This window comes from Hydractinia symbiolongicarpus, chromosome 12 (genome assembly GCF_029227915.1).
Source record: "Hydractinia symbiolongicarpus strain clone_291-10 chromosome 12, HSymV2.1, whole genome shotgun sequence".
Taxonomy (NCBI): Eukaryota; Metazoa; Cnidaria; class Hydrozoa; order Anthoathecata; family Hydractiniidae; genus Hydractinia; species Hydractinia symbiolongicarpus.
The window spans coordinates 9,041,502-9,057,167 of record NC_079886.1 but is presented as its reverse complement, the minus strand read 5'-3'; the positions used below and the strand labels follow the sequence as shown (position 1 = coordinate 9,057,167).

General features: G+C 34.7%; 1 protein-coding gene across 4 annotated transcripts; it reads left to right on the top strand.

Annotated features, from left to right (window-relative positions):
* The first annotated feature begins 2,469 nt into the window (after positions 1-2,469).
* Positions 2,470-13,769, top strand: LOC130622602 (discoidin domain-containing receptor 2-like). 4 transcript variants are annotated; one of them, XM_057438078.1, is made up of 7 exons: positions 2,470-2,668; positions 9,876-9,929; positions 10,739-11,085; positions 11,175-11,331; positions 11,542-12,159; positions 12,311-12,704; positions 13,371-13,769. In XM_057438078.1, the coding sequence occupies exons 2-6, from the start codon at positions 9,878-9,880 to the stop codon at positions 12,691-12,693; spliced, it is 1,557 nt and encodes a 518-aa protein (XP_057294061.1). In that variant the 5' UTR covers positions 2,470-2,668; positions 9,876-9,877; the 3' UTR covers positions 12,694-12,704; positions 13,371-13,769. The 4 variants fall into 4 exon arrangements, with proteins under 4 accessions (XP_057294061.1, XP_057294059.1, XP_057294058.1 ...); XM_057438076.1 differs by lacking the exon at positions 2,470-2,668 and adding an exon at positions 4,647-6,941; XM_057438075.1 differs by lacking the exon at positions 2,470-2,668 and adding an exon at positions 7,010-8,698.
* Positions 13,770-15,666: the final 1,897 nt, after the last annotated feature.

Here is a 15,666-nt window from a genome sequence, read left to right as displayed (position 1 = left end):
ACTTATTATAGCACCCTTTTCGCAATGCTAGACGTTTCCTGACTTTTGAGAAAAACCATACCCTCAACTCAAAAATGAAATACCCTTCGCGAGGTACAAAAATTTTTTTCCAATTTTTTTTTTACATCGCAATAGGAAAGTTTTACTATTGAATCACATTCACAACAAATGCTATGCCTGGTCAAAGAAGCCGTGGGCAGTTTAAGACACTACACCATCCCCTTACCCGTACCCTACAACTCCCACCTCCCCACACACACACCGTCCTTGTGCTAATGATTCAGGTTTCAGGTTTGTTAATAAGTCCAAAGAAGATCATTACAACCCCTTTACGTTTTACCACAGGACTATGGACAATTCTCGTCCAGGATGCTTGTTTGCTAACGATCTAATACGCCGCTAAAGTACGACATATTAACATAATTCATTTCCCCAAAACTCAAACAAAATACATCCAAAATACATATATACTTGACATTTTCTTGACATATATACATATTATTTTTAAACTTTTAAGGTCACCCTCATTAAAGGCAATATGCTAAAAAGGTGTGGATGAAAGAAGATCTGTCAAATATATTTGTTTTCATACAGATAGCACACGTATGATAAGCCAAAAAAACAATCATATATAACTATATTCGTTGTTAGAATTCGTCGTTTCAGGATTGTAAGGATTTGATTCTTAAATATACAACACACACCTACGAGAAGTAAAAAGCAAGGATGGAATTATTGGGTAAACAACAAGGATTAACACTTTGATGTCAAGATTTGATTATTCAATTAGAATCTGTCATTACACATACATTTGTCGACAACATGTTGACCAACTACCATTGTGGACTGTAAAAAGTTAAAATAAATAAACATGTGACAAAAGGATTGTTTGGCAATGATAAACACCTAAGATTAACACTTCTGTGTAATTCACACCTTCATTTTCGTTGTTGGCTTGTCTAATGTTTTTTTTATTATTTGAATCAACTGAAGCTTCAGGTTTTATCGTATTTTAAAAGGTAACAAAATGATTGAGAGCATAAAAGGTTGAGTGATGTCTCGTAAACTTCGCATCTTAATGATGTTAAACTTTGTCACGAGACTTATGGCTTTCCATGGCTATCTATGAGATGTTCATATGGTGGGGAGCAGGCTTGGTTTGCTAGGCTAGACACTTCACAATCAGAGCCGTCAAAAGGGTTCTGAATTAAAAAGGTCCCAAAATGGCGCCCACTATGTTGGGCACCGAAAAAAGAAATCAAATTTTAAATCCTTAAAAATGGTCCAAATTGCTCCTATATGCTTCTTTTTCATTTCGAAATACAAAAATAGCAGATTTTCCAATATTTTCAAATTACTACTAATTTTTTTTTAAATTTTGACAAAAAAGTTAGGGCATTGCCCCCTGTCCTACCCGGCGTCACCTGCCATAAAACTCAGATCTCAATATATTTACAGAAAATTTGAATTTTAAAAGTCTGCCCTTAGAGAAGCGCCAGCTCAGTTGGGGTTCACTTGATTTCAATATTTCTTACCTACGTGAAATAAAAGTCTTTTCAGTGAAGAGGCTAGTCAGGCTATATAGATTTCATTCCGTCTAGACGAAGTCAACGTGACGACTCGGACTCACGCCCCTAACTTTTAGAAACTTTTTACCAGTTGAGGGTTGTAGGGAATTTCAACCGCAATTTAGTACTATTTATCTGGTTATACTGTTCAAGATCGCACATAGAGATTTTTATCATCCAAGTCTTCTAAGCATTCCTTAAACCTCAATATCCGGCGGGCGTTATTGAAGTATAAGTGATGTGTTTATATACCTTATTGCTCGATTGCCCCAAATAAACACTCCGAACTTAAGAAATATGTATCTTTAACAATAGCCGTATACGTCTGCCTGTCACGCAAAATGGTAACCACGGTAGTGAGACACACTAAAAGCAGTAAATAAAGGACGGTCAAACTTGTGGATTTATCTACGGCCACGGACTAGTTTATACATATGGAAAATCTAACATTTAATTTTCAGTTTTTAAAAATAACAATGTCTGATCATATTTCATAGCAATGCCTGTTTATACTTACTTTGTTCGCATACACTTAATACCTATATATCGTAACACACTAGGAAATGCATGGAATTTTTTACTATCTGAGAAGGATAAAACTATTGGAATTAAATATTATAAATATGTAATCATGGAAATAGAGTTAGGAAGGATTATAAATATCTTGCCAGCGGTCGTCATTTCATACGACAAGAAGCTGACATAAAAAATAAGCTCTGTCCAAACATTATAGGTCACGTGACAACAAGACAGTGTCAATGTATTTGTCAATGGATCTTAAATGAATTCAAATACACAAATATATAAACAATATTATTCTTTTTTTGTAACTATTCAAAAAAAGGGACCTAAGCCCGAAAATGATTCCACGAATCCCTGCTAGCACACGCTTTGTCTTCGTTTGTGTTTTTTAGACAAGCGGCTTGTAAAATTTAATCACAGTAAACTCAACGAAAGCGAGGAAACGACGTCAACGCTGTTATTAAACGACAAAAAAAAGCAAACATTTGAAAGTTAGTTTGTGTTTTGTAGTTAGTGAAGCAATTTGGTGTCATCATAAAAAAAGAGAGAGGTGATTTTGAATGTTTTGAAATACAACGGTGAGCTATTTTACTTGTTGCTCTTTTTTTCTCAGATTCCAATTCATGCGCTGGTTACTACTATCAAAGAGGTTTTAAACATTCTTGCTAGTTAACCGTTGTAGTACAATGTCTAAATTTACTCATACATATATTTTTTATTTTTATTATTTTATTTTTACACTTTTAATGGTTTATTTTAAAAATACTGTGTACAGCCAGTGACGTGATTCATGGAGTACATGTCAGAGCAAACAAGTCACCCTTAAAACTATTTAGTGACATGCTGAATTAGAAATTATAGAAGATGTCTGTACACGACACTAGAACATGGGACTGTGTCATTGATTGGTCGTCCATTTTAGTCACGGATCTTTTAACTTGTACCCAAAACTCGAATTCTCACAATGTAAAATCTCACAATTCTAACTGAGCAATAATAGAACTTAGAATATGACGTCAACAACGTGAAATGAATAACTTTTAAGCCTGTGTATAAAGCTTATTGCTTCCAACCAGCTGAGGTACAATGAAGTTTTTTGCAACCTCATCACCATGGCCTTTTTCTCTTTCTGACGTCCGACAAACCTATATAAAGCTTATTGCTTCCAATCAACCGAGTTACAATGAAGTGTTTTTGCAACTTCGTCACCATGGCGTTTTTCTTTTTCCAACGTCTGACGATGATGTCAGGAAGATAAAACTCTGGGGACGAGGCTGAGCTTTTTAAACACTTTTTCATTCTGGAATTAAGCAATATCGAACGTGAAAAAAAATTAACACGAATTGAGTCACTCGATATTTCAAATTGTTCGTCCGATGAAAAATATAAAGCTATTTTCGAGTTATTATAGTTTCTTTGAACTTTGTCAAAGAAAACACAAACAGAATTTTATAAAAACAAGCAAACGAGTTTCCCTAATAGATAAAAGTGTCTTTGAGGTAGAAAAACTTGACAAAAATTTACTTCAAGTCACAAAAAGTTTAATTTTTTAATGTTAATCCAATTTTTCTTATTTTTTCTTCTCTTTTTTACAAACATTCAGTCAGCTCCTGCTGGCTATCTTTTTGTTGAGCAAACAAAACACGACATTCATGCTTTAGAATACGGCGACGGTTCTCCACGTGTGTTCCCATGCATATAACTGTTGAATATAGCACCACGGCAAACAAAGAACTTTGATATGTGTGTACTTAGTGACCACATTATTTTTAAGCGACATTATGTCATACATCGTGGTACCGCTAAAGATAATTTTATTTTACATTGTACCCTCGCATGACACAAAACATTATTGTAAATCCGGGCTAAAATTAATGCGGAAAGCTTAAATAAATCTGTTTAACACAAATGGTAGCATACTGATAAGGGAATTACAAGACAAGCCTGCTGAGTTTTCTGTTCGTTCGTTCGTTCGTTCGTTCGTTCGTTCGTTCGTTCGTTCGTTCGTTCGTTCGTTCGTTCGTTCGTTCGTTCGTTCGTTCGTTCGTTCGTTCGTTCGTTCGTTCGTTCGTTCGTTCGTTCGTTCGTTCGTTCGTTCGTTCGTTCGTTCGTTCGTTCGTTCGTTCGTTCGTTCGTTCGTTCGTTCGTTCGTTCGTTCGTTCGTTCGTTCGTTCGTTCGTTCGTTCGTTGTTTATTTACCTGTTAGTTTGTTTGTTTTTATTCGTTTTACAAACTCTTACTGGCAAGACAATTTTTATCTCACTCAAAACTTAAACAAAACTTTTTCCAGTTTATTTCATAGACACTGAACTTGAGTTTTTATTATTTTTTTTCTTTTAAATCTTGAGCCTAAAGATATTTTCGGGACTTTCTTAGAAAAAACAAAAACAGAGCACGCATGTAATTTCAATCTCTTTTCGTTATTAATTGACGGTGTTCGTTAACCGCTATAGCAAGAAGGCCTGGAAACGATTGAAGCTGTAGCTGATACGGAAAGTTTCTGTCCACGATAGCAGCCCTGACACAATCAAAACCACACTTGTTCGGGAAAAATAAGTGTGAAGGCAATACCTAAGGCGGAAAACAAGAGGGTTATATTTTAGTTTTTAATAAAGTCCATAAAATTAGACAAAGATACTAGAGAATTTAAATTGTTTAGTCATTTCATAGCAGTTTCATATAAGCCTGGTTAGCCGGGCTGGCTCTTTTTGCCAGGCTAAATCAGCTCGCTATAGATTTCACAAAAAGTCAACGTTCTATTTGCGTTGCTAATTACTTTAGAAAGATGTAAACATTATTAAGCACAACTATAAATCTTTTATTCTACTTTCGTATGTGGCGAGACAATTTTTGATATAATTAGGTTGTGGTTTCTTGACGTCACAACAATAAGGTTATGACATATGACTTTTAGCGAAGTTAATACAGTAGTTATTAAGATTGGCGCCATAATCGTTTTTTTTTAATGAACTACATAGAGACGGATTAAATTTTTGTATGTCTTTGAACTTTCTTTTTTTAAAATTTCTTTCACTTGCACAATAATTTCTTGATTTTGTTTATACTTTTGTGAAGAAATTGTTTAACTGGAATTCCATTAACCTCGTCCCCAGGTGTGGACGAGGTTAAAGTTCGACCACTTTGACACTAGTTTGTTCTAAATTAGCAGTAAGTTGATAGTGAATTGTGCAAAAAAACCCGTGAAAAATTTTTTTTCTAAAAAAATTTTTGTTTATTCATTTTAAACATTTCAAAGGCGGCGAGACAAGAAAAAACATTTGCAGTATTTCTTTATATAACGAAAGATTTAAGCAGAAACACTTACTTCTACAAAATATATTTACCAGCCATTATTAAAGAGGCTACGAACCGGTTAAAAAGCTCACATTCCGTATATCCTGCACACATATTAAAAATCCGGCAAAGGCGTTTTGCGCAATGAACAGACCACCGCACTATGCTCGCTGGTTCAATATTTTTTTTTCGAAAAGTATATTACAAAGAAATATTTCAGCAAGACTCATTCTGGATGAAAACATGACCAAGGCTGGAGAAGATAAAATTCTAGATATATCTATATGTTCGAGTCTGTAAAGTACATACATGCCGGAAAACTAGCCATTTTTGCTTTTCACCGCCATCAGCTTGACTTTCGTGTAAGTCACTAAAGTCGAAAACCAACAGCCATTCCGTAGCCCCTTTAACTTTAGGATCCTGTATCCTCTGGGTCCCCTTTAAAGGTCCTGGGTCCTCTTTAAAGGTCTTGGGTCTCCTTTAGGGTTCCGGGTGCTATATCCTCCTTCAGGGTCCTGAGTCCTTGATCCTACTTTTAAGTCCTGCGTCCCGGTTTTCTTGTTTCTGTTTGTCATAAAGAAACATTTTTTAAATTAAATAACCAAACATCAGCGAAACTTCTTATCTAAATAATCAAATTATATCAAGAAGAATATATCGCCATTTTTTCAATTTTAATTTTAATATGGGAAAAAGCAAGGGAAAAACTGCCTTGATTACCTACTGTAAAAAAAAGAGGTAAGCCATTACGTCCAATAAAGAGCGGCTACACTTATGCCAGTAAATTTAATGAAGGTTTTTACATCAGAACAGGGAGAAGACGCCATAGAGATTAAGATAGATATGGCTGTCGTCAAGGTTGATAGACAAGGTTTTGTTTCTCAAATAATGGTGTTGTTGAAAAGTAAGAAGTAAAAAATACATTCAGGTTCGAAACTCTTCTGATATGAATATAAAATCGCACAGGAAACAGACCGAAAAATTTATTGTATTCGTATAAACAGTTTTTTTCCAGTTCGTTAACGATCTCACTAAGACTCCCCAGGGCGAAGAAAAGCAACCCTTTTATAAGAGTTGTAAACTAACACACGGAATATATGATTAGGTAGTAGACTAAAGAACGGGGGTTCGAAAAATAACATACGTATAACAATTTCGTACACCATGAAATAAAGATTTAAAACGTTTTTCTCCATCAAGTATTCAAAGTTATATATATTTCATTGCTCTTACTTTTAATAAATCAGAGGATTAAAGCGATCATCGGGTTGACTTTAAAGATATACGCACCCCCTGGCGATAAAAACTGTAAACCCTCATTCTAATTAAAGAAATTTTACATAATTAATAAACTATTGTGGCAGAGACTCTTTAGGAAAAAGAAGAAGATTTCATTCAACATTAAATTAAAACTATTCTGCACATGTCGAGAAGTAGACAGCTGCTTCGCGTATTTGTAAACTTTGAAATTCTCTCAGTTAGATATCGTGGTACTCTGCGAACTTATTAATAAAATGCTACTTTCCCGCTAGCCTATCATGAAAAGAATATCTACAGGTATTTTTTAAAATTTAGCTTGCACACTGATAAAATATCTATGTTCCTTTCGGGATATAATTTATTTATAGTGTGATCACCAACTGTGCATTTTAGTTTTATCACGGTATACCACGGTGCATATCGAACATATATTTGGCGCGCATTTTAGGCAAATATAAGTAGAAATGTAATTTTATTAAGATTCAACTCGGATTTATTTATTATTTTTTTTTTTACAACTGTATTTTCATCACATCTTTCAAATCATGTTGCATCAACTTTTTTGTCGTTGGGATAACTTGCATAACCTTTTTTTGTTACATAATTTTAAAATGTTAACATTTTATCTCTTCCAAGTTAAACACAGCATCATTTTTTACTATTTTTATTATTGCCCAACTTCGTCCCTAGGGCGAGATTCTTCTCACCGTTCGAGATTGTCAGAAAGAGAGAAAAAAACCTAGGGACGAGTTTGACTGCTGCGTTTTTTGCAGCTAATTCAGGCTGATTCGTTGCTATGCGTTGCTAATAGGAATAGACCAAATCGTATTAGAAATTTCTATTAAATGCACAACCTCGCTCCCAGGGCTTTTTGTGTCTCATCAGTGGTGCGCTTATTGATAGGTCTGACTCTCGCCGTTCGATATGAAAAAAGAGACAATAGGTCCTGGGATCGAGGTTGATTGATTACATTGAATAATTAAATCGAGGAATGTTGAGATACAAGCATTTTTTTGTTACGCAAGTCGACTTAGTACTTGAGTTGCTAAAAACACTTTTAAATCGATAGAGAAGTTGATCACATTGCTGACAGTCAAACGAAAAAACAGTCAAACCAAGTTCACCTACAGCTGTTTTACTTTTTATTATAATACTAATATCGAAAAGAATTGCTCCGTTATACGATTATCTTTGGGTAGGCGATAGGACGCAAAAACAAAAACATTGCCTGGCAAACTACATGTCAAGAAATAATTAGTTGCTTCAAAACTTTTTCATTACTTAGAAATTTCGAAAATTTTAGTACAGTTACTTACACACAAACAAAAAACATGTATGCGATTATTTACTTGTATTTAAGGAAACTGGAAGTTAAGTTGTTTTAAATCTTTTGTCGAAATAAATCTAGCTTGTTACCTATTTCTGTACTAACGTTACACGAGTTTTTCAAAGTGTGTAAAGTCTGAATATGTCAACGAATATAACGTACACCTGGCTCCCGGGTCTCTTTTTTACGTTTTCATATTGGGGTTGATAAGAGTGAAAAAGAGCCCTGGCGACGAGGTTACCTTTGACACCATAAGTATATTATTTTGTTTCTGAAAAATGCGTTTTGTTTTGAAAAAAAACGAATTTGAAACAGAGCTTTGAAAGTGTTATGAAGGGACATATCTCATTTAAATCAATATTTTCAATGAAAGTTAATTACGGCTTCTCTTTGATCCTCTCTAATTATTTCATTTTCTACGCGAGCTATAACAAATTTGAAAGAGTCAAAGGTGGTTAATAAAAATGCAGGAAAATGAATCGAAACTTCTTTCTTTTTATTGTTTGTAATTTTTCTTTATGAATATCTTTATCTTACACAGACATAATGAAGTTTCTTTGTATGTTCAAAAACTTCATTGGCTTAAAAAAAGTGATACTTTATCTAGATAAATAAATAAATTATACCCGCTGTGATTTTATCATATTAGACTTTTTACCAGGATGTTGTGAAAGTTTTATTCTTGATGCATGCATGACTTTGTCTGAGAGAGCAACCTCAGAGCCTGGTAATTTTGTTTTGTCTATCGATAAGTAAACAAGAAACACTGAGTTCGAAGTTATCTTTTAAGTCTTGAGTGGCTATTTAAATCAGATATCGAGGAGATTTGTACAAAAAATCAAGTTGTTATGGAACCCTTGCACGAGTTAAATCCAGTAATTAAAAAATATAATTATTTTCTTTCTATTTGGTGAGAACTAGTTAAACTGAGAGTTAGTTAAAACGACCTTTATAATCTGTCGACTAAGTGTTGCCTAGTAGCGATTTTATTTATCTAGGCTTTAGTAAAAAGTATATAATAATGGTTCCAAAGTTTTTCGTGGCCCATTTAGCTATACGCTGAAGTTATCATTATTGCAAGCATCAAAATAATTATTCGGAAATGCTGTTGTAAGCTAATTTGATGCCATCAACTGGAACCAAATTCATTGGTGCAGGAAATAAAGCTATATCAACTTTGTACTTCTTGGCACTTATTAAATTGTATGGGAAAGTGAAGTAACATTCTGTAGAAAGTTAACAGAACAAACCCTTTCCTTACTATACGTTGAAACATTTCTATGTAAAACTACTCGGAATATTATCTTAAGAAATCTCTTTTTGGTAGAAAAAAAAAGCATCAATTATTAAAAACTGCATACTTTAAACAACACACCCTGGTACTCCACAGGACGTCTTCCTTGGGGAGGCGTGCTTGAAGGAGAAAAATTAAACTGGAAATCAACTAAGGTTAGTAAAAGAAAAGAAACGGATAAACCACTTCACCAAATTTTTATGACAATAATTTGTCAAGCTAATCCAGATGATGACATCAAGCTGCGACGTTTTTAAGCCGATTATACATTTCATTAACATGCATTGTGAGAAGAAATTAAGTCCGCTGCCATTTTGAAATAATTATGATCTATCGGTTGAAAAGTACTTTTTTCTTTTACCAATCATTTGATATTTCTTCACCGAGGGAACAGAGAGGTAGCTTGTGAAGAAGATTTGGCAATTTTAGGTCGTTAAAAAAACCGATAACAAAAGTCTTCAATAGGATATTTCAGAAGCAATAGGTTTCTTAAGTGAGGGAAAAAGGATGACAAGAGAATGTTAGTATTGTTTGCAGATCATTTGTGGTGTTTATATTTTTCAAGTGGCACGCGCCCTGTTGCTCTGTAAATTTCTTTGTGTATTTTAAGGTATGCTACTGCAGTGGTTTCTATTCACTCATTGTATCGCGATAGCATTGGGAGGTAAGAATACTTATTTTCTTATATTCAAGTGGCTATTGAATATATCCTTATACATTCTAACTCTTAAATAATGACTTTAAAGGTGGAAAAGTTAGCTATAAAAAAATTACTGGTAGTATGTCCCAAAAAACTAATTCCTGTCTAGCGTATCTATAAAAAACAACAGGTAAAATAAAAAATGGAAAAAAAGTTATTGAGCGTTTAAAATTCTTGCCCATGATTGAAAAAAACTAATGCAAATCGCAGTATCTTAACGAAATGGATTTCATGCATCCGTTACACGATCATGACACGGAAATCAAACTCAACAAATGAAGTCGTTAAATGTAATCATAAAAAATGTAATTAATTGAATAATTTGTTTACATTTTTTACCTGACAAACAATCTCGTACCCAGACTTCATTGTAAGTATTAATGGTGTCGTCGTGCAACCTCCACCCGAGGTCCCTTCTGCAGTGGCAACGAAAATAAGGATGGCAATTTCTCAGATTGATAAACTTTTTCTATATTTTAAATTAATTTACGGGAAGTCTCTTTAGACCAAATATAATCTTTCCTTATGCATACAGATAGCCTCCACATCTATTCTTCAGCCATAACGGTTGACGAAGGAAACTTTATTTTAATTTTAGTCTACGATTTAAAAAGGAGATCGTACGAAAAAAAGCGCCAGGCAATCTTTTATTCAATCGCCATTCACCTCTCATCAAAATGATTTGATTTTATGCTTTTTCCTTTTTTTAAATATGGTGACATTCTACTACAATTTTTTGTTACATTTCAAGAATGTTTTTGTTTATGTTTTAGGAGAATGCTCAAAGCCTCTCGGTATGGAAGATGGCACAATAAAAGACGAACAGCTGAATGCTTCCCATTGGCTATATTTTAAGACTGGATCGAGTGATCATTACAGCGCAAAATTAGCACGCCTAAATGTGAAATCACCTTTGGGAGGAGGATGGTGTTCAGAAGATAACAGCGAATACAAAAATCAATACATTGAAATAGACTTATTGATAAACAAAAAATTGACTGGTCTGTCAACCCAGGGTCGCGCTGGTACCGCAGCAGAATACGTGCAGTTTTACCATATTACCTATCAACGAGATGGGGAAGATTTCTTTCGAACGTACAATACATCAGGTGCTTGGAAGGTAACTGTCGTTTCTCTTATTTCTAGGCGCCTGGTTTCCATATTTTCTTAATCTCGCCATACATTTGCAGCTTGTAATATTTGTTATAGGAGTTTAAAGGCAACGAAGACAGTTCAACAGTGGTAAAACACACGTTTGAGAAATCTTTTATTGCAAGAAGAATACGACTCTACCCACGTGGGGAAGAATTTACAATTTACTGCTTGAGAATGGAACTTTATGGTTGCAAATGGGCTCATAGTGCATGTAAGTGAAACATGTTGTTGTTGTTGTTGTTTTGTTGTTGTAGTTGTTTTTATTTTTATTGTTATTGCTATTTTTACTGCTATTGTTATTATTATTGATGTTGTTGTTGTAGTTGTTGTTGTTATTGTTGTTGTTATTATTTTTGTTATTGTTGTTGTTGTTGTTGTCTTAACAGTTACTTAACTAGCTATTACAATGTTTTAATTTTAGCTGGCGTGTTTCAATACAATGCTCCGTTGGGAGGGGAGAGACAAGGTGTTGATATGAGAGATTTACCGTATGATGGAGTAGTCACCACTGACCGGGTGGAAAATGGTCTTGGTAAATTAACTGATGACGTTTATGGTGTTAAAAGTTTAGTTGGAAGTCAAGGCTCCCCGTGGGTGGCTTACAATGTTGAGAAACCCGAGTTAAATTTTAAATTTAGTGCCAAGAGGTTGTTAAAAAAGGTGTTGGTACATGTAAACAACAATGGGAAAGATATACAAATATTTGATAGTGTAGAAATACACGTTAGTTCCGACGACGTCAAATATACTCTATTAACGACGTATAAACCGATTAAAGAACAGCGTCAACATATCGACGCTTTTGCCGTCATAATTAAACTAGATTCCGACGTCGTCGCCAGGTACATTCGATTAAAGTTTAAGAAACAAAGCACGTGGTTATTGCTCAGTGAGGTTGTATTTATGTCGGATTCTTATCCACCAAAACAAGTCATTCCAATACAAACCGTAAGCAAACCCCCGATCAAAATATTTACTTCTGTTCCAGCAGTTGTGACAACAAAAAGAAAAAACGAGGTAGCACCTGAAGCGGAGCAAGGTAATTTTCTACTCATATACAATTCACATTCATCACTTTTCACACAACCTGGGGATGAGGTTATGTTCCACAGTTACTTTCTCAGTAATCTTACGCAAAGTGGTTCAAGCTATATATATGCCTATAATGATTTTATTTATCTTATTTTAAGAGTCAGCAAAAAGCTTGAGCTTTCCTGTCATCCTAACTATTGCACTTGTCACCATCGTGCTTGCTGCCGTTGTTAGTATTTTTATTTACAAATCATACAACAAAAAGAAAAAGAAGAACACTCCTCCAAGGAACATCACACCAACAAAACAGCAGCACTTCGAATCACCAAACTCAAAACAAGAAATGGCGCTGCTACACGAAGAACATTTACTCGCGATGCAGGAGCGACAGACCACTCTCCTTCACAATGGCATGTATATGCAACCAAATATACCAGTAAACCCATACAATATTCCGTCTGTTATGCAAGCCAACCAATACGATACACAACAACCTGCGCAAGCTAAGGTTTATGATACCCATGTTGTAGTGGGGGTTTAGTTGCCAACACGGTACGTACTTGTATTTAGTTGTTTTAAAATCACCTATAGCCGAGAAACTGTATTTAATAACCTTTGTACCAGACTACTTCTAATTTGATCGAAAATGAATTATAGAGCTAGCTTGGCTCAAGTCAGGAGTCCCGAGGTTTATCTGTCTGAGAAGTAAGTTATAAAATAAAAACGGTGAAAAAAAGAGTTTGACCTGCCTTACTAGCATTTTTTTAAGGCGAAAGTTCACTTTAATCTTTTAGCACGCCGGTTAAAGTGATCAATATTGCGAAATATTTAATAGCGCTTTTCCACACGCTGATCGTTTTGAAAGTCAAATGATTCTAACTTTTTTAAAAGCGCTGTAATTCCTAAGTGTACAATGACGTAATTTCATGATTTTTACCAATGAATTTGCTTAAATCGTTGCCATTTTAAGTTGTGCGCGGATTAACTGCGCAGCGCAAAGTACGTCGTGCTTTTCGACCGATGTGCATACGTAATTTCATGATTTTTACCAATGAATTTGCCTGAAGCGTTGCCATTTTAAGTTGTGCGCGGATTAACTGCGCAGCGCAAAGTACGTCGTGCTTTTCGGCCGATGTGCACTCACCCCTTAAAGAAATCTTTTAGTAGTCTCCAATAACATAGATAAAATAATGAGTTATATTCTTTTTTTATATTTAGGTTGGAATATCGTGGACAAACAATATTCTGCTGCAATTTCTTTCAGTTTTTATTCTTCTTCAGCTTTTAAATACCTTGTACATTTTCTTTATAAACAATTTGCTTCTTTCAAGCAAGTTTTTCATAACCTTTCCGCGCGTGAGGGTAAATGAGAGAGTAGCAAAACTTGTTTACGTCATATTTGGCTATATTTTGAAACTACTCTATTGTTATTAGAGTACTTCGAACTTCCAGCAGTAGTTATATTGCGTTGTTGTAAAATCTGTTGCATATTTTTTATTTCCTAAAATAAATAGGTCCATAAAATGTTTTAAAAAATGATTTTTCACATTTGTAAATATATAAATAGATCTTAAAGCATATGTATAATTTTAAAGAAGATATTTTCAATAAACTGTATGCTCTTCTTAATATTCTTAATATCCTAACTTTCAATTTTCACATATCCACCCAACTTTGGCCACAGGGCTTTTATTTTCTCCTGATAAAAAAGTCCTAGAATAGAGGTTGATTCCAAACTCAAACACAATCAAGTTTTTCTGTTTAAAAGCATTTTTGCCGGGAATTATGATAGTCCCGTGCCTGCCGATAGTCCTGGACTAGAAGGCGAATTACAGCCCTGCTGAGAATAACGTCAACAACTCCTAAAAGAAAGGTTGGTTGGAAGATATTTTAGTTTAGCGCAACACAGAGAAAGTGAATTAAACCATGGAGTTATAAAAGATGAAGAGATTAAAAAACAACCGGTGTACGAAAAGCAGTTTACAATTAAAGTTTCAGGGGTTAAGATTGGTTTGTGGTGAGTTGATTTACAAGTTGGTCCGTGTAGGCATTCTACGTTTTTACTAGTTCTCTACTGTTTGAGTATTCGACCCCTGGATAAGTCTAAAATTGGACTGGATAGAAGGCTTTATTTTAAATAACTAAAGGAGGAAGGTAAGAAATCAGTCGGCTGACTGTTACCAAAATGTCTTTAAAAAAATAAGTTTATAAAAACATTGAAACATTGAAATAACCGCGTTTCCAGGACTTAGGCTAAGTCTAACAAGTCGGGTAAAAATCAATTTAAAATTAAGAAAATTTCAAGCCTTGGCTACAGAAAAGAAAAATATTAGGAAAAAGTTATTTGTTTATAAACAAACTCTTAAATGTGCTTACTGTTGCTGGCCTGGCCTAAATTGTGTTCTGCCGTTTATTTACCTCACACATACTTTACCTAACAGTGCCTTTGCAGGCTATCAACTGTGGAAAATTGGCGAGTTGATGCTTTTATGGCTAATATATTACTGTGGTGTAAATATTTGACTGAGGTATTGGGGAGCATATGTTTTGATATAAACAAATTGAGACTGAAAACGTTCAAAATAATCAGCCTTGTTAAATCTTAATAAGTAAGAAATACGCGTGCATATGGTTAGAAGAAACTTGTTGTAATGTTATCCGGTTTTAAGAATTTTGGCAACCTCGTTCCCAGGACATTATGCCTGTTGATGCCACAAGACTCTGGGGACGAGGTTGGAATTTTGGATGAACAAAGTGCTTAAAGCAATAAACAAAAAAGTATGTGGAAGAAGTTCAATCTGTTAAGAAAAAGTATTTTGTCGCCGAGCGATCATATTTTATACTATATTGATGCTTTTTACTAATCAAGCAGTCAGTCAACCTCGTTCCCAGGACTTGTTAATTGCTTCGAAATTTTGCAGGTTTTAGTACTGTTCTTATGAAGTGGTTCCTTATTGTCGTCCCAGTTTTAACGGTGATGTAAACGTAAGCACAAAGTTCTTCCCAGCTGCATGTTGTTTTTCAGAGCATCTCACACTTTTGGGTGAAGAGAAAAATGGTTGCGTTGTGTACGAAGGTCTTCATAATAGTTGTCCAGCTGTGGGATTACTATAAGTTTAGTTAGTAAGAAAATACGTGTTATTGCCTGCACAAGCCCTCACATGACGGCTAGCAAATTTTTCGCCGCTTAGCTCCAATGCTGAAAAGGCAAGAACCCCTGGGGACGAGGCGATGACGTGTTTTAAAAGTAAAAAAACTGGGCACTAGTTGGAGTTGGAGTTACAACTGTTCTTCCGTGTAACAAACGCCTCGATTAACTTTCGATTTCAGTTCAAAGGCACAAAATGGCGCTGCTTTTGTTGATGTGTTCTGCAATGATTCGTTGCATTGTATGGGCGAGATCAAAGAAAAGGTTATTCTTTTGGTACCAAACACACGTGTTTTGCACGTCCATGCCAATTTATAGCTTGTTTTTTCAGCTGTAGTTTTACTTACAATGAATTGCATTTTATTA